General features: G+C 31.8%; 1 protein-coding gene across 1 annotated transcript; it reads left to right on the forward strand.

Moving 5' to 3' along the window:
- Window positions 1-257: 257 nt before the first annotated feature.
- Window positions 258-4,067, forward strand: LOC139888633 ((6-4)DNA photolyase-like). Its single transcript, XM_071871629.1, is given in 16 exon segments — window positions 258-262; window positions 504-582; window positions 627-698; window positions 1,020-1,100; window positions 1,193-1,267; window positions 1,269-1,373; window positions 1,469-1,475; window positions 1,478-1,542; window positions 1,663-1,749; window positions 1,828-1,926; window positions 2,007-2,090; window positions 2,519-2,605; window positions 2,717-2,788; window positions 3,130-3,221; window positions 3,314-3,391; window positions 3,663-4,067. Coding segments are annotated over 14 exon segments (945 nt in total). The 3' UTR covers window positions 3,157-3,221; window positions 3,314-3,391; window positions 3,663-4,067.
- The last annotated feature ends 22,945 nt before the right edge of the window (window positions 4,068-27,012 follow it).

Raw genomic sequence — 27,012 nt, forward strand, 5'->3', positions numbered from 1 at the left:
GCTTTGATGAGCGGTTTTTCAAAGAAGAAAATGGTGAAGGAATGTAAAGAGACGTTTGATGATATTCCTAAGCAAGGGTTGGTTCCAAATGTGTATACTTTTAATACTTTGATTACAGCGTATTTTCAGGCGGGAAACACGGAAGAAGCGGTTAAAGTTCTTGAGTTGATGTTGGAAGGTAATACTGTTAGTCCAAATGTTTCAACTTATTTGCCTGTTAAGTGTCAGTTTTGCCTTGTATTCCTGGAATGTTTGCAATGCAGTGAGAATAAATAATTTGTAAAGTGGAAAAATATATTTTTTAACCACTTTTTAAATTTATAAAAAGGTGGATTGCTATAAATTCAATCACAGTATAAAATATTGATTATATATCAATCATCAATCAATATTTTTTATAATAATCGTACAGGGTAATAGTAATAGTAATGTAAGTTAAAATAAAAAAATCTACAGTTAGTATGATCTTCGCCCGTTTGCAAGTATATGGGTTGAATTTGCAGCCTTGATTTCACTAACTTGTATAACATTGTGATTGTGATACTTATTGTAAGCAAAGTTGTTGTGAATTGTACTAGCCTGGTAGATCTTTTGACTTTATTAATTATACGTGATCTTGATTGCAGTGGGACATCAAAAGGTTGTGCTATGAGTTTGATACAGAACCATATTATCAAGGTTTAGATAGTAAAGTCAAGGTAAAATATACTCTCCTATATGTATATATATCTGAATCTGAACTTTGTATTGCATAGTATTGATGGCCATGTGACAGAATTTCATACTCTATCGTCATCACACATATATGTTATATAACTAACGATATATAGGCCTAACTAAATAGATATTAAGTTAGACCTAAATCACTTGTTGACTCTCTTAGTTTCTCCTATTTACTTGGGCATATGTGTTGTTTATCATGTTATATTGCATAATGATATATGCTTTTATTTGATCAAATTTGCTTTGATGTACTTCCTTTTGAGGTTTATGAATAAAATACTCCTTTTTGCATACAGAATTATGCTTTAGAAAATGGCATAGAGATATTCTCTCCAGTGAGTCATACGCTGTTTGATCCTGCTGGGTTTATCGAAAAGGTACTTATTGAGTAAATACATTTATGTTTCTTATTACTGAAAATTTTATTGTTTATTTTTTGAAAAAATATTTATTCTTTATTAATAAACAGAATGGAGGAAGGCCGCCAATGAATAGCCAGCTGATTCTGAAACTTGTTGGCGAACCTCGTTGGTTATCATCTTCACTCTCTTATCACGTATTCTACGATTCCTCCCGTAGGAGATCTTAAAAATTGTGAGGTTTTCGAAGTTCCAACACTTAAACAACTTGGATACGAAGACATTCACGAGGTTAATGTAATAATTAGCCTATTTATGAATGCAAAAGTCTTTGTTTTTTCATTTATAACTTGTGCATACTCATGTTAAAAATTTTAATCTTGCAGGAGGAACCATATATATATTTAAAGGTGGTGAATCTGAAGCATTGAGAAGGCTTAAAGAATCAACCAGTGATAAGGTCATTTTTCTTGATCAACAACAGTACTGGTTTCTGTTTCTGGTTAAAATAATGAAGTTTTCTTCCATTACTTATTCTTTTACATGTTGATTTTTTGGTGTTTATGATACACATGTTCAGGAATGGGTTGCGAAATTCGAGAAACCGTTGGGTGATCCGTCTCCATTTATAAAACCTGCAACAGCAATGTTATCCCCTTACTTAAAAGTAGGTAAGTCACATTTTTTTCTTTGTTATTATTGTTTTTTTAGGTTCTAATTTGATTCGTTTGGTGTTGTATAGAAGTTTGGTTGCTTATCTTCAAGGTACTTCTACCAGTGCCTCAAAGAAATAGAAAAAGAGGTTAAAAATCATACACTTCCACCTGTTTCGCTTAATGGACAGGTCAGCATGCTTGATTAAATGTTTTGTATATCTTATTTTATTTTATTTTATTTTTTTATTTGTAATTTTGGCTTTTGCAGCTTATATGGAGAGAATTTTTATACACTGTTAGTTTCGGTACTCCTAATTTTGATCGTATGAGGGGTAATGCAATTTGTAGGCAGGTAATTAGCCCATATTTGTAAGCATATAGAATGATGCAACACAAATTACCCAAAATACTTTGTTGTAGATGAAACCCAAGGTAGCGAAAATCGCTATTCGGGAGTACTCTGTCGAGAATATTTAGGGAGTACTCGTCAAATCGGGGAGTACTCGAATGTTTGACCAAGTTTGACTTTCACCGATATTGACCGAATTTGACTGATCTTCCGAGTAAACCAAAGTTTTGCCCGTTTTTTCGAGTAATCCCGAGTTTAACCAAGTTTGACCGAGTTAGTCACCGAGTACTCGCCGAGTAAGAATTCAGTAAAAAAATACTCTAACTAGATGTATCACTTTGATGAGTAGATATATGATTCCAAATACTTACAAACTCGATTTTCACATTTTTCTGCAAAGTCAGTTGAAATAAGATTTGAAGTTTTTGTAGATACCATGGAATAATGATGACGAATTACTAGCAGCATGGAGGGATTCTCGTACGGGGTTTCCTTGGAACGATGCAATAATGGTCCAGGTTGGTATACAAATTATAACTTTTTGAATTAATAATTAACTGTAAAAGCTATGTGGATATGATACATTAATTTTTTTATATTGATTGATATATATATTCTTGTTGTTGAAGCTTCATAAATGGGGTTTGATTCACCATTTGGCACGCCATTCTGTTGCTTGTTTTCTAACTCGTGGTGATTTGGTAAGTGTTTATGTCATCTCTGCTTTCAATGGCTAAATGTATGCGTTCGTTAGGGAACTACAATTAACAAAGACAGCTCTAAAATAGTTTTTTTATTTTATTTAAAAAAAATTGCAAATCAGATATAAAGGTACAAACTTTTAAAAGCTACCATCAATATTTAGAGAAAAAACTACTTGAATCCCACTACTAAACATACTCAAAATACTATCCTAAATTGATTACTTTTCCAAATTCGAAACCTGTCTTAAATTACCAAATTGCCATTAAGTTCAAGTCATTTATCTGAATGTTAGCCTCTGTTTTTTTTTTTTTAATTATGTTTGTTCATTGGGAAAAAGGGCGCGATGTATTTGAAAGACTTGTAGATTCAGATTGGGTGATTAATAATGAAAATTGGTTATGGCTCTCCTGCTCTGCATTTTTCTACCAGGTGATTCATTACTCTGCCTCTAACCCATTTAAAACTAGTGATACATGACTCAAAAATGACCTGAACATTCTTTTTTCTTATTTCTGGGTTAGTATCATCGTATATATTCGCCAATCGCTTTTGGGAAGAAATATGATCCTACTGGTGCCATTTTCTTCCTATTCTGAAAGGTGAGTCTTTACTCAATTTGCCAGTTTTCGTTAAAAGTATGATGTAGTACAAAAAATATGTAGTCATTTTATTAATTACAATAGTACAGATATGCCCAAAGAGTATATTTACGAGCCATGGACATCTCTGTTAAGCATTCAAACAAAAGCAAACTGTATAATTGGAAAAGATTATCCAAATCCCAGCGAGTGCAATCTTGAATCTTCTAAATTTTGATCATGAATTACTTTATAATCTATCTCATTTGATGTCTTAATTGACTGGTTTCAGTTATTTCTCATGAAACTGCAAGCAAAGAATGTAAGACAAAGTTAGCTGCAGCCTACAAGTTGAACAAGGTAACAAATGGTGCAGTGACAGATGAAGATATGCAAAACTTAGACAATTGGTGGAAAATGTTGACCAAAGTCAAGGGACCGCTTCAAAGAGACTAAAACAAAAGCTGATTTGATGAATCTTGGCTCGTGGGTTCGATCAACTTGTCTCACATTATTGATTATCCATCACATGAATTCACTCATTTGATTAAACATGTAGTTAACATGATCAAGAAGTTTGGATAAAACATGTAGGAATGTTCTAGCTGTATTATTATTTTCTTAATTGCTAGATATACACAACATGTTATTTTGCTAACTGCAAAGTTTGAAATGTGATATCTTGCAATTTGTGTCCGCATTTTCGCAATAAAGTTTTTTTTAATCGACGTATTATATGTCGCTTTAAAAAAGATCATTTTAGTGAATTTCCCTTTTATTAAAACAAAAATAGTAGAAAAGAATTAGAAAGGTATAAAACCAAGAATTCTAAACTTTGTACTTTATAATCAACTAGAAATAGGTCAACGCGCGCTGCTGCTTTATTTGCAATGAAAGTGAACATACCTTTCGCCCTTTCGGTAAGCAATTATCTGTGTATGTGTTGATGATTTACCAACCGATAAGCCATGGTTCTGTAGAAGCATCGTACTCTTTAGTACTGTGTATGTAACGATACACCTGCCCACAGTCATACAAATATTAGAACAGCTAATTCAATAAATAAAAAATAATACGTAGTATATGATTAAGGGACATGGATGCAATGGTTTTTCCCCCATAACTTACCAACTCATCTTTCAGTTTGCTAAAACAATGACATGTAGTTTTAAGTATAATATTTTTGTTAACAAATAACCCAACCAATAAGAGCAGTTTACTATTAATTTGTAAACAGTCATATAGACAGAGTACACCTGCATGTAATTGTAATTTGTAATTTTTCTTTAATAACACTACAATTTTATAGGATTAATCTTAGTATGTTGTTAACAGGAGGAGGCGGTGGAGAGGTTTGAGATCAACTCAAACCCTATTTTGTACCCTATATCTTCAATCGATATTATTTATATGTTACTTTGAAAATTCATTTGACACAGACATGTTTGAGATAATCTTTTTAAGTATAGTATATCAAACTTGGTGATTTAAAGTAACCTCTAAAAGTAGCTATCGTGTAAAAGCTAGTTGAGATCATGAGATATGAACTCTATGTTAGATATTAGTGAGTTACAATTCTGACCAAATTACCACTTTTCTCTGTAGGGATTCTCCTCATAAATTTCAGTACTTACTAAATCATAATCTGTATGTTTCAACAACAAATACTTGGCCATTTTAAGATTCAATTATTACCTTATCCAATGATAATTTCTAAAAAATCAAGGCTATTGTTGGAGCATCATTAAAATTTAACAAATTTTCAATTAATATATGAATCGGTACCTTCGATTTCATCTTGAAAACTATCATCTAAATACTAATGATGTTGTTCGTCGTCGTTTTTGTTGTTGTAATCATCACCGTTATCAGAATAAAATCCTTCTTCACAATCCATCAATGGCTCGCAAGCTGAAATTTTAATACAAAAAACATTACTAAAGCTGTTTACGTAATCGGTAACCCTGGGTCATTGTCGAACAGAAACATAAATTAAAAAGGATTGCAAACAATGAAACCCCCACAGTCAGCACCAAAAAATAAGAAGCCAAGATAAAACGGCATAAACACTGAAAACAATAAAGAACATGACCCGTATGAATTTACAAAATATAGATGCTTAGATGCCACCAGAATGCCAAAATTTACGCTAATTGAAATTGCAATAGAAGCAAAAGGCGAACGGAAGAAGCCATCTGCAACCATAACATCAGCAACAGCAAATAGTAGAAATCACATATAATCTAAGGTGGAATCGAAACAAATACTTACCAATTTTAAACTGCTCCCATCAAAACCGCAACAAATGTCGGCAATAAGAGCTATGAAGATAAGTCAAAATTCTAGTGCTTCAAACAGCAAGAAACCTGAAAAATCATTCGCTTGAAACCCCAATTTGCATCCAAAATCTTCAATCAATTCAGATAACAATCGTCTGTGAAGATAAGTGATAATTCTAGGGCTTAGAACAGCAACAAAACCGAAAAAAATCATTCGGCTGAAACCCGAAATTGCAGCCTAAATCGTCAATCCGTTCAGATAACAATTGTGAGTGAGAAGGTAAAGAACACGGAAGACAGAGAAAGATGAGTAGACTATGTAAATTAGAGGGGAAAAACCCTAAAAGGCCGTAAGATTTTTTTTTGATGAGTAGACTAAGAGTCACGGTGTCGTTTAACCCTAAAATAAAACGGGAGATGACACCACAAACCTTTTGTTGATATATAGTAGTATAATTATTTATAATTTATTTTCTTTCATTTCTTTTAATAGTGATTTCTAATCTATATTTAGTTATCTACCATGAATCTTTGTGAACTCGGTTATTTCTGGATTACTTACAAGTGTTTAGCAGACTCTGCTTATTAAGTTTTATTGTATGTAGGAATTCAATCGACTTTGTTCTAGCCTTAAAGATAAAATATAGCATTTGTCACTGCTTGAAGATTTCATGGACTATCATTATCATGATTACATATACAAGACAGAAGACTGCATTGATAGTTTCCAAGAGCAGATTTATGATAAATGTGTAGTATTTTTGTACAACACAATATATGCTCTTTAACTTCTATTTTTAGAAGTGTGTCTCAGGATTCTTGTCTGTGAGTTAATTAACAATTGACTAATTGATGGGTTATGATTAAAAATTTAAAAAGTAGAAAATTTATTGAATCAAATATGCATAACATGCCTTTGTTCTCTGGAATCAGCACTGGATTCAAATGGATACATGTGAAGATAGTGCAACTCGAGGTTGATGTTGTTATCGACAATTTCATTGTATATTTCATATTAATATTTGTTCACGGTTTGAACCCTATACATTTCTTACAAGTGGAATTCAATTGCTAATTGTCACAAAAAGGTGATGAAAAAAATTGCTAGATAGCAATGGATGTTCTTACGTTTAAGTTGCATTTTGAAATCAATTTTGTTTTTGAATTAATAAAATCAATTTTGTCCAAAAATCTAATTCGATCGTTTGCCCTAATTCCAATATCCATAGCTACGATTTTATAATTTTTTTTTTAAAATACTCCGATCAGCGATTCATTCCAATAGCAGCAAAAGAAGACTCCAATCAGCGATTCATAATCCCGATGATAATAATCCCGATATCCATACATGTGATATTCTGCCCTAATTTCAAGGTGTATTTTATTTATTTTTTTGTGTGTATTCAATTAGAGATTTACGTACTGGTAATTGCTATATATCAAGGTGTGTTTGCCCTAATTTCTATTTCCGTACCTGTGATATTTTCCCCTAATTTTGGTTTAAAAAGTTTGAAGGGTGTAAGTATAATATGGCTTCTTAATTACACAGTTATTAATGATCGTGTGATCCATTGTTAAATCTCTTGACAGGTATTTGTCTCTTCTTGACAGGTATTTGTCTTTATAAGTTTGTTGAAAAAGTATGAATTGGAAACTTTTAACATTCAAACCTGTTCATTGTATTGATTACTTATGTCATTTTGGGTAATGATATAATGGGTTGATATAGTATAAAAAAGATCATCTTTAATATAATCAGTATTTAACATGCTTCATGAATACGTATTTATTGCCTTGAATTTTTGAAATCAATCTAACTATTTAACAATCCATATCGCTACATTTAAACGTTATGTATCAGTTTGGTTGATTCTCGTGGGTCGAAAATAGTGGCTAATATTTTAATGGTGTTTACAGTACCCTTTTCGATGTTAACATTTTAATGGATATCACTGAAAAGAGTGGTTCTTCACTTTGAAAGTTTGTATTTATATCATATACAATTGTTCATAACTTAGTCGTTTCTTAATGTTTGTTTTCGTATAATTTGAATCCCAATGAAGATATTCCAATGACCATTTGTTTATACCGGTATTATTTCTTTGAACCTTTTTAGGAGTGTGTATTGAAAAAGAATGTAGTGATTATTACAGGGTGATAGCTTTACTCCATAAGTGTTGAGAAAGATGTGTATTTTTTTGGCATAATCGCCACTATGGTGTAGGGTTTCGTTTTCGCACTTTACAAAGGTTTAATGCAACATTAATATAAGAAGTCATAGCTGCTTGAAGGATTGATCACTTCAAATGATATGAACCTAACATGCACCCCTACTTATGCTAAGCCACTTGGTAAAGCTAGAGAGACTTCATTGGCTTCAGGTCAGATTAAAGTGTTTTTGATTTGTTGTGTTTTAGTTAATTTATCTGTATGTTTTGTCGTGTTGATGTTTTATTTTGTTTATGCGATATAGGTGATGAAACATCTGCACATGGGTCAACATTATAAATGTCAATTTTGAAGGTATTTCGCATGCCCGAGAGACATATTAAATTAATGTGGCTAATGTGTTATGATCCAAGTCGGGTCATACCCAATAACAAACTTACCGACACTTTATTCGTATTTAATTTTAGCGGTTGGATCGTTGATTAAATACACGACACTTGAACTTTAAAGAAAAGGGTTTCTTAAATAATGTCACTTGATATGTTTATATATATAAGTTATGAAATAACTTATATAACAAGGATTTAATTATTTATAGGTTAAATAATTAAGTTATGTCACATTTTATAAAATTGGTTTTATAAAATATACATGACAAATAATATACATGTTTATATAATGTGTTTTATAAAATTAAGTTTTATAAAAAAAACTGATTTTATAAAATCAGTCTTTTTTTTTTTTATATAATGTATATTATTAAATAATCCTTGTAAAGGCATTGGGAGTTGAAGAAGCATGCTAGAGATTCCCTTTGATGCCCATGCTTTCCCAATTCCTATAACATGCAAACACACATCAAGACATGAGTAAACTAAGCAAAAAAAAACTGCACAAAACCTTGAAAATCTGCTGCTGCTGGCCGTGGGTTAGAGGGAGCTCAAAGGGGTTCAAGATTTTGGTTTTTGCAAGTTTAATTCAAGTGTTAAAAATCCTAACCAAAGTACAAAGTGTTGGTGCAAAGTTTGGGGTATAACAACTTGAGGTTTCATAGTTTTGGAGCTCCATTCAACATCATCATCTTCATCATTTACTAGCAAGCTTGGAGTAGGTATAATCTCTTTACTTGCTTGTAGTTTGTAAGTGTATATCACAACTTGATCCTAATTGGGATTTAACTTTAATTGGTTAAAGATTAACAAGTTTTAAATTGGTAATTAACATGCTTCCGCTTTCTTAATTCTTAAAATGGTTTAAGTATTTTATGAACTTGTTAAATCCCAACAATGGTATCTAGAGCCGAAGTTGTTGAAATATGCTTCGAGATGGTTATTAAACCCACTATAATTTTGCATTCTATGAACATGCATGAAGTAGAATGTAAAATTTTGGGTTTTGGGTGGTTGTCATTTTGGCCAAAATCACTTGTGATTCTGCATTCTGTACTGCCGATCACTTGTGATTCTGTACTGCCGATCACTTGTGATTCTGTACTGCCGATCACTTGTGATTCTGCACTGCCAATCACTTGTGATTCTGTGTTGCAGATCACTTGTGATTCTGTGTTTCCAATCACTTGTGATTCTGTATTGCCTATCACTTGTGTAGTTAATGTTCACAATCTAAGCCTTGACCTTGTGTTTGGTTGCATGCATGGTTGATTGATGTTTATTCAATTGGTTTGTAATAATATTTATTCATTTGGCATGTAATAATTCATTTGGTTATGTAATTTATTTTATATTTGGTATGTAAAATAGATTAGGTTGTAATTTCATTTTTTAGACAAAATGTATTAGGATATATTTTGTAAAATGATGAAGAATGATGAAGACTTGAAGAACACATGAAGAAGCATTTGGATGCAAGGTTAAGTGGGAGATTTGAAATCTCCTACTTTGTGTAATTACCCCTTATCCGGTGGCATTTGTTTTCGGCTAAACAAATGTCTACCAATATGGCTTGATTGTGAACATATTTGTTTTGCATGCATGGTTGTTTATTGTATGATTGTGGATTGTATGTTTGTATGCTACAAGTTAATCACACAAGTTAACAACAAGCTAAATGGAAATTTAATTGGTTAAATTATACATTAATTAACGACATGCAAAACGTCAATTTAAATGGTTAAATTAAATATGGCTAAAAGGACATTAATAAACGGTTATTAAGATCATGATTAGGATCATATATATAAAATGGTTTATAGACATGAAATTGGCTTTTCATAATGAACTATACACCAAATGCATGTTGGTGTATGGCAAATGTTTTCTTAAACTAGAATTATGAAAACTTAAAATCCCTTAACTAAAACAAGGCAAACAAGTTAAACGCCATCCTTTTGTGGAAACACTTAGACATATTAGGAATCTCTTGATGGGATAAAGGTCACCTAACCGTCATGAGTGAACTAATGTGAATAAGGTACACTTCGCATACATGTGGGATAAAGGTCACCTAACCACTTGTATGTTAAGTCTACATGTCTACGCAAGTAGGACGACTTGATTTGGGAATCATGAACTTAGGGTCACCGAAGCATGAGGAACAAATAGGCGTTGATGGGATTAATATGCCATGCAAAAGGATTGCATGATCCCATAACTTAGAAGTTGCAAAAGGATTGCAATTGTCATTAAGACTACCTAGCTAAATCAAATGACGGGATAAAGGTCACCTAACCGAAATTTGATTTACCGTTGGATTCTAATATTTAATAAAACAAATTAAAAGGGTATTGTTTATTAAATTTGAAATCAATACTTAAAAGAACTTTGTTGAATTTTGTAGATGGCCGCTAATAACAACAACAACATGAACAACGCACCACTTAACCTAAACAACCTATCATTAAGGTCTCTCCTCGAGAAAGACAAACTCAACCATACGAACTTTATGGATTGGTTCCGTAATCTTAGGATTGTCCTCAAACTTGAGGACAAAGCGTATGTGTTGGAGGACCCTATTCCCGACCAACCGGATGAGGAAGATATAGAGGGCATGACTTATTATGACAAGTATTGCGCCGATTCGGTGCAAGTCGCTTGTCTAATGCTTGGGACTATGATACCCGAACTCCAAAAGGATTTCGAACATCATAGTGCATATGACATGATTACGCAATTGAAGGAGATGTTCCTTCAACAAGCACGTGTCGAGCGCTTCGAAACGGTTCGAGCGCTACATGCATGTCGTATGGATGACACCCAATCCGTCTCCTCTTATGTCCTCAAAATGAAGAGCCTTATTGATCGTGCTAACCGTCTTAACCTAAACATATCTAATGAGTTAGCCACCGATCTTATCCTTAACTCCCTATCAAAAAGGTTTGATCAATTTGTAATTAATTACAATATGAATGGGATGGATAAGAGCATAGGTGAGCTTCACGGTATGCTTAGAACGGCGGAAACTAGCATGGGTAAAAGGGCTTTACCCGTGTTAGCAATCGATCAAGGTGGGTCCAAAGGTAAGACCTCTAAGCCAAAGGTGGCTAAGAGAAAAGGACCCGCTTACCAAGGCAAAGGGAAGGGGAAGATGGTTACCCCAACCATCAACAAGGCTAAGAAGCAAAAGGTAGCCGAGAAGGCAAACCCCAAGGAAGACCCATGTTTCGGTTGCGGTGAAATGGGTCATTGGAAACGAAACTGTCCGATCTATCTTAAGGAGTTGAAGGACAAGAGGGATGCAGGGCAAACCTCAGGTAATATATATATGGTATATATAGAGCTTAGTATTACTTCTTCTAATACATGGGTATTAGACACTGGATGTGGAACTCATATTTGCAATTCTTTGCAGGGGTTCAAAAGAAGTGATCATAAGGCGGGAACATCAAGTCTCTATATGGGCAATGGTGCAAAGGTGCATGTTAAAGCTCAAGGAGATTTTATTTTGAAGCTTCCAAGCGGATTGGAACTTATTATAGAAAATGTTTTGTATGCTCCGGATTTGTGTAGAAACATTATTTCTATTTCTCGCTTAAAACAATGTGGTTACGTTGTTAATTTTATTGATGATGATATTCATGTTTCTAAAGATTATGTATTCTATTTCAAGGCTTCGCCTTCAAATGGAATTTATGAATTGGTTCATGATGACACATCATCTAGTAGCTCAATGTACCATACAAGCACCAAGAAACTCAAAAGGGATTTGAGTGATTCCTACTTATGGCATTGTCGCCTTGGTCACATAAACAAGAACCGAATACATACACTTCAAAAGAATGGACTTTTGAAATCAAATGAAATGGATTCGTTTGATGTATGTGAATCTTGTTTACAAGGCAAGATGACTAAAGCACCTTTCAAAGGGACTTATGAAAGGGCTAAGGATTTATTGGGATTAATACATTCGGATGTATGTGGACCCTTTAAACCCATGACTAGGAAAGGTGAAAGATACTTTGTTACTTTCATTGATGACTTTAGTCGTTTCGGATATGTCTACTTATTAAGACACAAGGACGAAACGTTTGAAGCATTCAAAGAATATCAAAACGAAGTACAAAATCAACTCAATAAGACAATTAAGGTACTACGTACCGATAGAGGAGGTGAATACCTAAGCGATGTCTTCCAAGATCATCTTAGGAGTTGTGGAATTATCTCACAACTTACTCCACCCGGAACACCCCAACTTAATGGAGTTTCCGAAAGGAGGAACCGAACCCTAATGGATATGGTTCGATCTATGATGGCAAGAAGCTCGTTGCCTCTATCATTTTGGGGTTATTGTCTAAGCTCCGCGGCTCGTATTTTAAATATGGCCCCAACCAAGAAAGTGGAACGAACTCCTCACGAGATGTGGTTTGGTAAACCTCCATCTCTATCATACTTAAAAGTATGGGGATGTGAAGCTTATCCTAAGCGTTACGTCCCTAATAAGTTGAATGCTCGATCCACGAAGTGTATCTTCATAGGATATCCCAAGGATGATATGGGATACTATTTCTATGATCCATCCGAGCAGAATGTATTTATTGCTCGGAAGGCGGAATTCCTTGAAACTAAGTTCCTAATGGAAGGAAATAGTGAAAGGAAGATAGATCTTGAAGAGGTTCAAGATCAAGTAGATGATACACAATTGGTTGACACTAGCACTCAACATGAAAATGTTGATAGTGATCAAATGGATGATCAAAATACACAAGACATTCGTAGATCTGGTAGGATTAGCAATCCTCCTGAGAGATATGGGTTTCTCATAGATGGTTGCTATACGGTTGATTTGGATGAACCAACAAACTACCAAGATGCTTTATCAAGGATTGATAAAGATAAATGGCAGGAGGCCATGAACGCCGAGATGCAATCCATGTATGAAAACCAAGTGTGGGAACTTGTTGAGCAACCTCCTAGCTCTAAGCTAGTTGATTGCAAATGGCTTTTCAAAATGAAAACCGACATACATGGAAACTTGGATACATATAAAGCTAGACTTGTTGCAAAAGGTTTCACTCAAACTCAAGGGGTTGATTATGATGAAACTTTCTCGCCTGTGGCAATGCTAAAGTCTATTAGGATATTATTTGCCATTGCTGCTCACTACGACTATGAAATATGGCAAATGGATGTCAAAACCGCTTTCCTAAATGGATATCTTATGGAAGATGTCTATATGGTCCAGCCTGAAGGTTTTGTTGATCCAAAATATCCTAAAAGTGTATGCAAGTTAAAGAAGTCAATCTACGGATTGAAACAAGCATCTAGAATGTGGAATCATCGTTTTAATGAGGAAGCCGAGAAATTTGGCTTCATTAAAAATGGTGATGAAGCTTGTGTATATAAGAAAGCTAGTGGGAGCACCATCATGTTCCTTGTACTATATGTGGATGATATATTATTATTTGGGAATGATATTACCACAATGCAAGGAGTCAAAACTTGGCTAAAGAGTTGCTTCTCCATTAAGGATCTTGGAGATGCACAATACATATTGGGGATAGGGATCTATAGAAATAGATCCAAGAGATTGATAGGTTTAAGTCAAAGTACATACATTGATAAAATCTTGAAAAGGTTCAAGATGGAAAACTCTAAGAAAGGTTTGGTACCTGTTCAAAGAGGAACCATTCTCAGTTCATCTCAGTGTCCTACCACGAAAGATGAACAAGAGAGAATGAAGAAAGTCCCATATGCATCCGCTATTGGGTCTATCATGTATGCAATGATATGTACTAGACCGGATGTGTCATGCGCTCTAAGCTTGACAAGTAGATACCAGAACAACCCAGGAAACAGTCATTGGATTGCTGTTAAAAGTATATTGAAATACCTTAGGAGAACTAAGGATATGTTTCTAATATACGGGTCTGGTGAGGAGGAACTCGCCGTAAAAGGTTACGTGGACGCGAGTTTCCAAACTGATCGAGATGACTCTCGATCACAATCCGGTTATGTCTTCATGTTAAATGGTGGTGCGGTCTCTTGGAAGAGTTCGAAACAGGAGGTTGTTGCGTTATCCACTACAGAGTCGGAGTACATTGCCGCCTCACTGGCAGCTCAGGAAGCTGCATGGATGAAGAAATTCATCGACGACTTAGGAGTGGTCCCTTCCATTCAGGACCCTCTTGAGATCTTTTGTGACAACGAGGGTGCGATTGCTCAAATCAAGGAACCTCGTGCTCATCAAAAGACTCGTCACATTGAGCGGAGATTCAACTACATCAGGGATGAGGTTGAAAAGGGAAAGATATGTATTCACAAAGTTCACACAGATCATAATGTTGCGGATCCACTCACGAAGCTTTTACATGGGCCAAAACATGAGGGACATGTTTGTGCGTTAGGGCTTCGATATTCTAGTGATTGGAATTGATCTACTTTATGTATTGTAACGGAACGAATTAGTTCAAACTCATTAATATGATTATGGTATTAATTTAATTATGAGTCATGTTCCTATTTTGCATATTTCATCCATGAATAAGCAACTATTCTAAATTCCGTAGTCGATCACATTTGTGGGAACAAGTGTGAGGTTTAGACTATTATGAACTTGGATTGGTATACATTCATAGGTTGAATGTGGGGCAAGGTTGCAACCAAGGTTCATAGATATTTGTGGGAAACAAATATTGGAAGACCCGCTCTCAAGAATTACTGTATAGAGCCTTTGTGGTTGATCACATGTAATCTTGAGTAAAGGCGAATATCATTGTATCCTCTGACCTGAGATACATATTGGGTTCGGATATTCACCAAGTACTGTGCCTTGATTCTTTCCTTCGCTATTCTGAAACATGGTAGTACATAAGGAAGAACTCAGGTATATTACAAAGTGTATATCTAGGACGTATGTAGTCAAGATGGAATTTGTCCCTCTTATTCGTTGAGAGTCAGATGTCTAAGGCCTGAAAAGTTAAATCTATAAGAGAGTGATCACTCTGTATCTCTTGGATTTAACATGACATCTAGGACGAAAGGAAATAATGAAAGATTCACCTACATATATCAGTTCGAGTAGGGAGCTCGAAAAGGGATGATGTTATTGAATGGCATAAAGTCATAACATATTAGGGGTGATGGACGGTGTGTTAGGCTGTATCCATCACTTGCATTAATTTCTTATGTTTCTCGTGCAAGTGGGAGATTGAAGGTATTTCGCATGCCCGAGAGACATATTAAATTAATGTGGCTAATGTGTTATGATCCAAGTCGGGTCATACCCAATAACAAACTTACCGACACTTTATTCGTATTTAATTTTAGCGGTTGGATCGTTGATTAAATACACGACACTTGAACTTTAAAGAAAAGGGTTTCTTAAATAATGTCACTTGATATGTTTATATATATAAGTTATGAAATAACTTATATAACAAGGATTTAATTATTTATAGGTTAAATAATTAAGTTATGTCACATTTTATAAAATTGGTTTTATAAAATATACATGACAAATAATATACATGTTTATATAATGTGTTTTATAAAATTAAGTTTTATAAAAAAAACTGATTTTATAAAATCAGTCTTTTTTTTTTTTATATAATGTATATTATTAAATAATCCTTGTAAAGGCATTGGGAGTTGAAGAAGCATGCTAGAGATTCCCTTTGATGCCCATGCTTTCCCAATTCCTATAACATGCAAACACACATCAAGACATGAGTAAACTAAGCAAAAAAAACTGCACAAAACCTTGAAAATCTGCTGCTGCTGGCCGTGGGTTAGAGGGAGCTCAAAGGGGTTCAAGATTTTGGTTTTTGCAAGTTTAATTCAAGTGTTAAAAATCCTAACCAAAGTACAAAGTGTTGGTGCAAAGTTTGGGGTATAACAACTTGAGGTTTCATAGTTTTGGAGCTCCATTCAACATCATCATCTTCATCATTTACTAGCAAGCTTGGAGTAGGTATAATCTCTTTACTTGCTTGTAGTTTGTAAGTGTATATCACAACTTGATCCTAATTGGGATTTAACTTTAATTGGTTAAAGATTAACAAGTTTTAAATTGGTAATTAACATGCTTCCGCTTTCTTAATTCTTAAAATGGTTTAAGTATTTTATGAACTTGTTAAATCCCAACAAATTTTAGTATCTTTGATTTTCAAATCTGGATGATATTTGATTTCTTGAATTCCTGGCATGAAATATACGGTGTCTGATTTCACAGGTTGTACTGATGGAAAATCTGAACGGACTCAAAAAACGTCAAGAAGGATACCTCTGTAAAAGAATAAATGGTCTTGATTTTTACTCTTGATTAATACTGTTTATGTCATTTGTCTACTTAATAAAGATCATATTATGGAGTTTCGTGACTTCGTTTCTACCTATCCTTTGTAGGTAGAGGAGTTCATCTCAAACATAGTTGGAGTGTAGATTGAGTGTTTCATGCAGTGTTATGACTCTGTTGTTAATTTTTTATTTGTCCCATTTCCTGACTGTGTTTCTTCGTTTGTCATCGTTTAACGAAAAATGTTGCATATGTTTGTGACTAATAGGAAAAAAGGTCATTTGTTTTTAAATGCCATTGGTAGGTCGTAGGTGGTTCAGAGGGTTTTTTTTTTATTATTATGTAGAGCGAAGGGAACTATAAATCAGTTTTTGTCGCATCTTTTCTGAATCGCTGATCTTTCATTTGATCCTTAATTGACCTTAATAGGCTTTTGAAAACACTGTTCCAGGTTTAATAGCAAGAGGTTCGGTAGAGAATGTAGAAAAAATGTTATTCGTGAGTTCAAAGATTTGAAAGAATTGAAGCGCATGAAAAAAGAAGCTCGCTGCACGAGTTGGTTTTGTGTGGCTGATTCAATCTTCCAATACGAGGTGTGCTGAACAAAGCATTCACAACATAAAAATTATACCTGGTCAGATCCATTTTGACCCTGCACACGTGGCTTCCGATTTTAATTGGTGTGCCTTGCTACTTACATTTTTAAGATTACACAAGTTTTTTTTTTTTTTTTTTTTTTTTTTTTTTTTTTTTTGACATTCATGGTTACATGTAGTTCTGCAACATCTCTAGACAATCAGTATAACTGATTTGTTTAGATTCCATGTCACGTGCTCTCAATTTGGTTTACATAGCTTATGCAGGTCATGCAACAGCTAGAAGGAAGTGAGAAGACTATAAAGTCAAGTATTCGTTGGTTATTATTATTCATGTCTTTTTTTGTTACAACTCGGGTACTATTTTCGCTAATGTTATTACCATATGTTCCTTATGGTCATACCATATGTTCATATATCTTCTCATACCATATGTTCCTTGACTCGGGTACTTTTGTTACAACTCGGTTACTTATATGGTCATACCATATGTTCTTCGACTCATTAATGCTTGAAATATGCAGGAGTTGATATAAATGAAGAATTACGTACAACTAGAAGTGTTTGAGCAGATCTAGATGGCACCCGACTGTGACGACCCGGAAATTTCTCACCAAATTTAAACTTTATTCTTATATGATTTCGACACAATAAGCAAAGTCTATAATATTGAGCCTCAAAATTTATGAACTGCTTACATGAAACCGTTTGACCTTTGACTGTTCCACACGATTCACGAACAATTGTGAGTAAATAAATATGTAAATATGTATATATAAATATAAATATAAAAGTACACATTAATTTGAAATGATAGAATACAGGTTAATCATCAGAATTGAAAATGTGAAATCAGATACAAAATAAGTAAGTTATCGTTAAAATGAATCTATATCTATAGATGATTTATGTACATAATTTTTATTATAAGTATACTAGAATATATATAAAGTTGTATATATTATATGTTAAAAGTTATATTTTTATTTTCTATGATAAAATAATATAATAATTTTGATTAAATATATATAATACTTATATATATATATATATATATATATATATATATATATATATAGCCAAAAGTTCAAACGAGAACCATTAAAATGGCGAGAACTGCGAGAACCTCTTAATTTATAAAGATTTTCACATGTAACTAGATTGAATCACACATAAACCTTGATGAAGAGTATGAATGAGCATAAAATAGTTGAAAAACACTTATATTTTACCTATATAATTAAATATATAGTTTCTCGTTCACATGTGCATATTTGTTTTCGAATATGTGAACAGTTTCATATAATTAACAATTTAACATGTAATTTGAGCTAATTAACATATGTTTGTTAATGAAATGTGCATTAATTAACATTTGCATATAATTTGTTGCATTTAAACGCATAAAAACTATTAAATTAAATAGTTCTCGCAGTTCTCACCTTTTTAGTGGTTCTCGTTTGAACCTGCCCCATATATATATATATATATATATATATATATATATATATATATATATATATATATATATATATATATATATATATATATATATATAAGATAATTATATTTATTATGCAAACCCATATTATATAATGTATTTATATTAAAATGAATAAATAATACTCAACATATGTTATATGTGGTACAACTATAATATATACTATTAATATGTTAAATACAAATTAAAAATATGATTGTTATATTAATATCACTATTATTACTTTCATTATTATTATTATTATTATTATTGTTAATATTAATATTTGTGTTAGTAATATTATTATTTTAGATTCGAGTTGTATTATTATTAATGTTATTATTATCATTAATAATATTAACATTATTATAACTAGTATTATTATTAGTATTTTTATTATTATTAATATATCTAATATATGTAATTATTAATATAAATATTAAATATAAATTATAAAGAAAACAGGATATTGTACGATGCAGTTACACATCTATTCTGCTTTTTATTTTATATCTTAAATTACTCGATTATCATCTTATATACAACTAGTGCACAACTACATTTCATTTTAAAAACAGAAAATGAACAGAAATATATTCGTCGACCCCTGTTCTTGGTTCATTCTTCCAAAAATTTGATTTCACAATAAATTGCAAAAACTAAAAATGCAAAAGGGATCCAATTCAGGTCGTGATTCTACCTGCAAAGTTTCAAAAGCCAATTCCATATATCGAGTCTTAATTATCGAGTCAAAGTTTTATATTTCAAAAGTCAAACGTTGTGTTCATCCAAAAATTCGATTTCGTATTGATGTTTAAGGATCAATTGATGAACTAGAAAGTTTCTAGGAGTCAATTACTATCTTTTTCATGTTGGAATTTCTAGTTAAAACGATCTAAAATCCGAATTCAAGATTTAAGTTCTTCATTTTTTTACGAGTTCTTGCTGCTGTTTTCTTTATTTTTCTTTTTGTGTTGATAATTCAATTCCCAATTACTGGTTAATCCTAAGTCGTTTAATACCACTTAGATCGTTATTGTGTGATGATTTTTCCTCTGGTCAATTTACGGTTTGAAGAAGATGAAGGACAGTTTATACGGGTTATATATTTATTTGTGTGGGTTAATTCAGAAAGAAGCAAATGGACGAATGGTTGTGTGGGTGTCGGGGTAGCGAGAGGTCGGGGGTTCAATCCTGGGCTGAGACATTTTTTTAAAGCCTATGAAATTGAGGTAGTTACTAATTATTATTATTACTATTATTATTATTATTATTATTATTATTATTATTATTATTATTATTATTATTATTATTATCATTTTATTATTATTATTATTAATATAATATTATTATTGTTATTTTTATGTTATTATTAGTATTATAATTATTATTAGTAGTATTACTATGATCATAATTATGGTTATAAATAAGTAAAAATAATTATTAGTTAAGGTTATAATTATATATATATATATATATATATATATATATATATATATATATATATATATATATATATATATATATTATTGATAAAAATATGATTATGAATATAATTATAATTATAATTGAGTAATGATTTAAAATAAAATATTACATTTATTTATAATTATTATTATTATGATTTTGATTTTTATTATTATTATTTGTATTATAAATACTAGTATTACTAATTAACACTTAATGTTATTATTAGGATTATAGTAAGTAAATAATTATTAATATTATTATTACTAATATTGTTATTATCATTTTAAATATAATTTTATCATATTATCACTAAGAATAAATATAATTATCATTATTATGATTATGATTATGATCATTATTATCATTATTAGTATGAAACTAATATAATTTATTATTATTTTCATAAATAATAGTATTAGTATCATTTTATAAATAATAGAATTATTATTATTAACATAAGTATTATTATTAAAATTATAATTTATAATAAGATTGTTATAATTATTATTATTAAGTATTATGTATTATTATCATAATCATTATTTCCATTATTATTAAAATTTTCATTATTATTAAAAATTAATATTATTATCATTATTAAAAGATTTATTAATAAAACTATCATTAATAATAAAATTAATAGAATCATTAATATTGTTATTATTATTAATATTAAGTATTAACTTTATTATCATTTTTATCATATAAAATATTATTCTAGTAATTATCTTAACAAACAAATGATACATATAAAAAAAATGTATTTAATACTTACAACATAAGAAAATTTATATTTATATATAAAAATGAATATATGAAATATATATATATGTTATTAATATAAAAAACGATATAACTAATATATATATATATATATATATATATATATATATATATATATATATATATATATATATATATATATATGTATATATATATATATATATATAAACATATTCGATTACAATTATGTGTATTAATAAATATACAAATGATATAGATTCGTGAATCCGAGGCCAACCCTGCAATTGTTCAGTATCGTCGTATGCATATTTTTACTACAAAATATCGTATTGTGAGTTTCATTTGCTCCCTTTTTAAATGCTTTTGCAATATATATTTTTGGGACTGAGGATACATGCGCTGCTTTTATAAATGTTTGACGAAATAGATACAAGTAATTGAAACTACATTCTATGGTTGAATGGTCGAAATCGAATATGCCCCTTTTAGTCTGGTAATCTAAGAATTGGGGAACAGACACCCTAATTGATTTGAATCCTAAAGATAGATCTATCGGGCCCAACAAGCCCCATCCATGGTTGCGGATGCTTTAGTACTTCGAAATTTATCATGTTCGAAGGATGTCCCAGAATGATGGGGATATTCTATATGCATCTTGTGAATGTCGATTACCAGGTGTTCAATCCATACGAATGATTTTTATCTCTATGCAGTGCGAAATGCCTGATATGAGTTGATGTTTATGAGAAATGGAAATGAAAAATCTTGTGGTCTATTAAAATAATGAAAATGATTGTTTATGATAAACTAATGAACTCACCAACCTTTTGGTTGACACTTGAAAGCATGTTTATTCTCATGTATGAAAGAAATCTTCCACTGTGCATTTGCTCATTTTAGAGATACTACTTGGAGTCATTCATGACATATTTCAAAAGACATTGCATTCGAGTCGTTGAGTTCATCAAGATTATTATTAAGTCAATTATAGTTGAATATATTATGATATGGTATGCATGCCGTCAACTTTCGATGTAATGAAAGTTTGTCTTTTAAAAACGAATGCAATGTTTGTAAAATGTATCATATAGAGGTCAAATACCTCGCGATGAAACCAAATGTTATGTATTCGTCCAGATGGATTAGGACGGGTCATTAAAGTTGGTATCAGAGCAGTGGTCTTAGCGAATCAGGTCTTGCATTAGTGTATCTAACTGATAGTTGTTTAGATGCATTAGTGGTCTGGACTTCGACCGTGTCTGCATGTCAAAAGTTTTGCTTATCATTTCGTGTCGAAAATTACTTGTTTATCATCCTTAAAGTCTAGACACGTCTTACTGCCTCTATTGCATAGATAGTGTATAGATAAATTCGTATCTCAGCGTATCTGTTACTGTAAACTTTGCCTGACAGATTCCGAAAATTCCTCCGTAATCTACGGGATCTTCTGTACTATTCATAAGTATTCTATGTATTTAGAATATCATCCGACATCCGAAAATCATTTCATATCGAAAACACTTTATTTAACCTTACAAGACGGAACTCGCAACTAGTTCAAATTCCTTGGATTCCGATAGCTATTCTGATATGGATTTCCACTCGAACTCCGAAAGCAGTGTAACAGGAATGGACCAACCAATTAGCCATCATCTTTTCTGGATGAATTGGGGATGGGTTCGTAGCCTACTAAATCATTGGAGACAAGAAGAAGGTGATCCCTTCCATCCATCACATTTCCCTCTTGGCAAAGAACCTGAAGCACTTACCGACGAACCTGTTCGTAATACCATTTTCTCTCTCATTTTCAGAGTATCTCGTCATGATTATATACTATCTCGAATTCTATATCTTATTCATTCGCTCGTTCCGACCGACAATCATCCCGGAATAATAGAAGAAGTTAACGAACTTCGCGCTCGAGTAATCAATTTGGAGAATATGGTGCAAAATTTACCAGCTTCAGCAACATCACCGGTACCAATAGTACCATCAGTAATAGCACAAGTACCATCAACAATCCATCCCTCAACATCTCATTCTATACCTCGAGTATAATAATCGTTCTACATGCTACATCATTTATCTTCGTTCGATATGGCGATTATGTAATCTCTAATGTTTTAGAGATTATATATTCTCGTTCTAACGGTAAATCAAATGAGTTTAATATCATATTGACTCATTAAATCCATGATTACATCTGAAGAAAATATATATGTATATATGTTTACATAAAGATTGTAATTAAAAATTCTTTTGTACAAACTGTTAATGGTGAAAATATTTTAACGGGTAGGTAATACCCTAGAAATATTTAGATTTCACATTAATAAATTACATTCTACATTCTTCCAATTTGATTCAACAGTCATTTACTATTCTACTTACATCCACAGATATACGAATTCGTTCACCACATAATAACCATTTTCATGCAATTTCATATTTGGATTTTGACTTATCAGAATCCAACAAGTGACATAATGAAGAAAACATTTGACAAAATAAAATTTGTTAGAAACAAACAAATTAACTATGAGAAATTTTGTTAAGAATCCACGCTAACAAAATCCTAGCTAACTGTTCCTAGCTAACTCTTAATTCCTTATTACATTTTATTTATCGCACTTTATTTATCGCAATTTTAATTCTCGCAATTTTATTTATCGTCATTTAATTTCTGTTATTTATTTTACGCACTTTATTTATCGTCATTTAAATACTGTTATTTACGCATTTTAAATATCGGGACACGTATACAATGTTTTGACATATCATATCGACGTCATCTATATATATTATTTGGAATGACCATAGACACTCTATATGCGGTAATGCTCGAGTTAGCTATGCAGGGTTGAGGTTGATTCTAAAATCTTCTATATTACTAATTCGGTAACATAAATCCACGTGGCGAGCATACAGATCCCCTCACAATTATCTTTTTTCTCATTTATTCTGAATTATTATCACTAATATCTAATACCGCCACGTGTCCACTTTTCAATTCTATCCTAATTACAATTAACACACACAATACCATACCATCGTTTCATTCAAGCAGATGAAAAAAAACATGAATTAATCAAACACCGATCAATAATTCGTCATTCACCAATCCTTTCATTCACAAATTCAATGACAAACTAAACCGATCGTTTCATTATACGATCGAATGAACCCTGAACATTCATCAATTTCAATCGATAAATTAAAAAATCCGGCCCAATATCCCTAAAATTGAAACTCAGAATTTTGTCAATTTCAATCGATCAATTAGGTTTCCTAGAATATTATCTCCAATCGTTATTGACTATGCAAAATTTACTCAAGCTTTCTTTTGTGCAGTTGTCACTTGATGGCAGGTTTGATTTTTCATTTGAATCTCTTTGTATTAGGTTTATTTTGTTGTTATCGATGTGTTCATCATATTAGTTTAAATTATTCAATTGATATAATCATTGATCTGATCTATGTTTTTAGAGTTCTGCGGCACCGAGGATGAATGAAAGGTACTGAGTTTCTCTTATTTGCTATTATTTAAATTTAGTAATCTAATTTAATGGAATGGGTGAATGTAAGCTGACTGTTTGATAAAATGCTCGATCCTTAATTTCATTTGTGTTGACAACTGGGGTGTGTTTATCTTGATTCTTTTGTCATTGGTGTTGTAAGTATATGGAATGGAAAGTCATTAATTAATTTGAAGGTTTGAACTTTTTCCCATTTTGTTATTTTGTTTGTGGTTGAAGGGTGTTCCTATTAATTGTGAATGTTCCTGTTATTTTGACGGTGCTTGAAGGGTGTTCGACTATATGTGACTTCCATTCACACAGTAGACCTGATGATAACATATAGAAAGAGTTAAAGTAACCCGATGACCTAAAAATGAATGGGTTCTGATTTTGAAAGAGTGTATGCTACCTGCCGGTAAGTTTATTTATCCCCCAAGTTTTTTACATCTTCGCTATTGGTTTTTATATTGATGAGCAGTCATGATATTAGAACAAAGATTCATTTAGTTGGCGCTTTCTCTAGGTCGTGATTACTTTAAATCTACTTTCTTTTGAAACTCTATTAATACGATATGCTGTGAATTAGACACAGGTCTATGAAACACGTTTAGTACGATGCTTATAAATTTTGGGTGAAGATATGTCAGATAGATAAATTTTGGCTAATGATTCGTTAAATAGGAATGACGTATAGTAGTATGATGCCGATGAGTGAGTATGAGTATTTCTTATTTGATCCAGAATTAACTAGACAACAAGATCGGCCAAATCAGATGATAGTGAAAGATCGTCTTTGAGTCAGCGAAGCTTTCTTGAATTTTTTGTTAGAGAATAGGTAATTCCGTATTTTTATATAGTCAATTTTGCTCTCATTTCTTGAACTTTTTGGCCGATATCAAAACGGATGAGTTGGCCCCTCACCACTTTTTGTTAATGTACTTGAATTATTATGAAATGTGAATTTATTTATAATGATGACAAAAAACTGTATATAAAGATAATTACTTGCATATACGGAGTATCTTTTAGTAAAACGATTTAAGACAATGTAACCATTTGAATACCATTTGGGTAAATTTCCGTTCATATGAATTTTTTTGTTTTTTAAAATGTTTGACCCAATACCTCAATTGATTATACCAAAAAACACTTTGATTTATGATTCAGAATCAAAATCATGCGACTGATAAACCACAAATACGATCGTTGTATCTAATATCGCCGAATCGTTGATCGTCGAATGGTTTGTCAATTGTCTATGATCATGCCTTGTGTAATATCGACATCAGGTTAGATCTATATTTAATTTGAATATTCATGTTGCATCAGTGTATCAGTCGATATATATCTATAATCAAATTGAATAGCATGTTGTATCAATTTCGAGTAGCATTATTGTATTGATTGTTATATGGTGTTTTGCAACTAATTTTGTTTTATGTACCCTTCTTTTGAATAGGAATTAGTATCCAAATTCTTTATAAACTATATTTACACATATAGTAATGTATTGAAATTTTCCGAATTACGAGTATATTGATTATGCCCATGTTTGAATAAAATATTAATCGTGATTCAATTTTTTTAATGATTGTTTTGCGTATGGATGTTCAGGATGGATGGACGAGGTTATGAGACTGGCAAACAAATTGATGGTCGAGCAGGTAACATTTGATCCCAATGATTTGCTATTAAAATACTTCAACTTTGATGATTTTGTGATATGCCCAAATGAAATATTGATGATGTTTGGAAGTCAATCCAGAATATAATGATTGGAATTTTGACAATAAAATCTGCCATTAAATTAGTGCATGGGCAGTCCTACATTTTTCTTTTAGGTTCTTTGGTAATGAAAAATATTACTTTTATTTTTTGGTGCTGTTTCGGTGTGTTTATTTATAATACTGAATGTTTGTTGAATAACTTTAAATTACCATGTTTTGCAACCTGTAGTTTTGGTGGTGGGCGGTGTATTTTGACATTGAGAAAGAAATTTAACAATCTTAACAATGCTACCTAAAAATACACAATGCAGGTAACTAAAGGCGAACAGTATTTATTTATAAAACTTAATGTTTGAATCTGATATTTGAAAGAAATCACATATTCGGTCATATATCCTTTTAGACTTTGGTAAAATTTCTTTTGTCCAACTATTGTGGTTAACGAAGTTTGAATCTGATGAGTTTTTCTTGCTTACTTGCAAGTCTACTCAAAATCTTGGAGTGCTGTATTAGCATCAAGGTACAAGAGTATGTTGAACATGAGATTTGCTAACTGTCCAAGATTTTGTTCAGGAAAATAGTGGTATGCTCGAGTGTGGAATAATGAGAGGAGTGTGTACACCAAATGCATTGTGATAACACTAGGCTCATTTAAATAAGATAAATAATTGGGTCAGTAAATATGTAGCATATGTTCCCTCCTTGGACAGGTACGAGAGTGTAACCATAGGCTTCCAAGGGACAAAAATAAGTTTAGGTTCATTTGTGCTCAAACTACTTCTTACTATAAAAATTTTAATAGAACACAAGTGTATAAGAATTTGATATATAATTTGTTTATATCGTAATGAAGTTTATCTGTTGTTATTGGTATTTTCAACTCTTTTTATGTTGATACTTCCGCGGTTGATCATATTTTTGTAGTTGTAATTCAGATTAACGGTTGGTAATCATAGCTACCTCTTAAAGTT

Source organism: Rutidosis leptorrhynchoides, chromosome 2 (genome assembly GCF_046630445.1).
Source record: "Rutidosis leptorrhynchoides isolate AG116_Rl617_1_P2 chromosome 2, CSIRO_AGI_Rlap_v1, whole genome shotgun sequence".
In the NCBI taxonomy this organism is placed as follows: domain Eukaryota; kingdom Viridiplantae; phylum Streptophyta; class Magnoliopsida; order Asterales; family Asteraceae; genus Rutidosis; species Rutidosis leptorrhynchoides.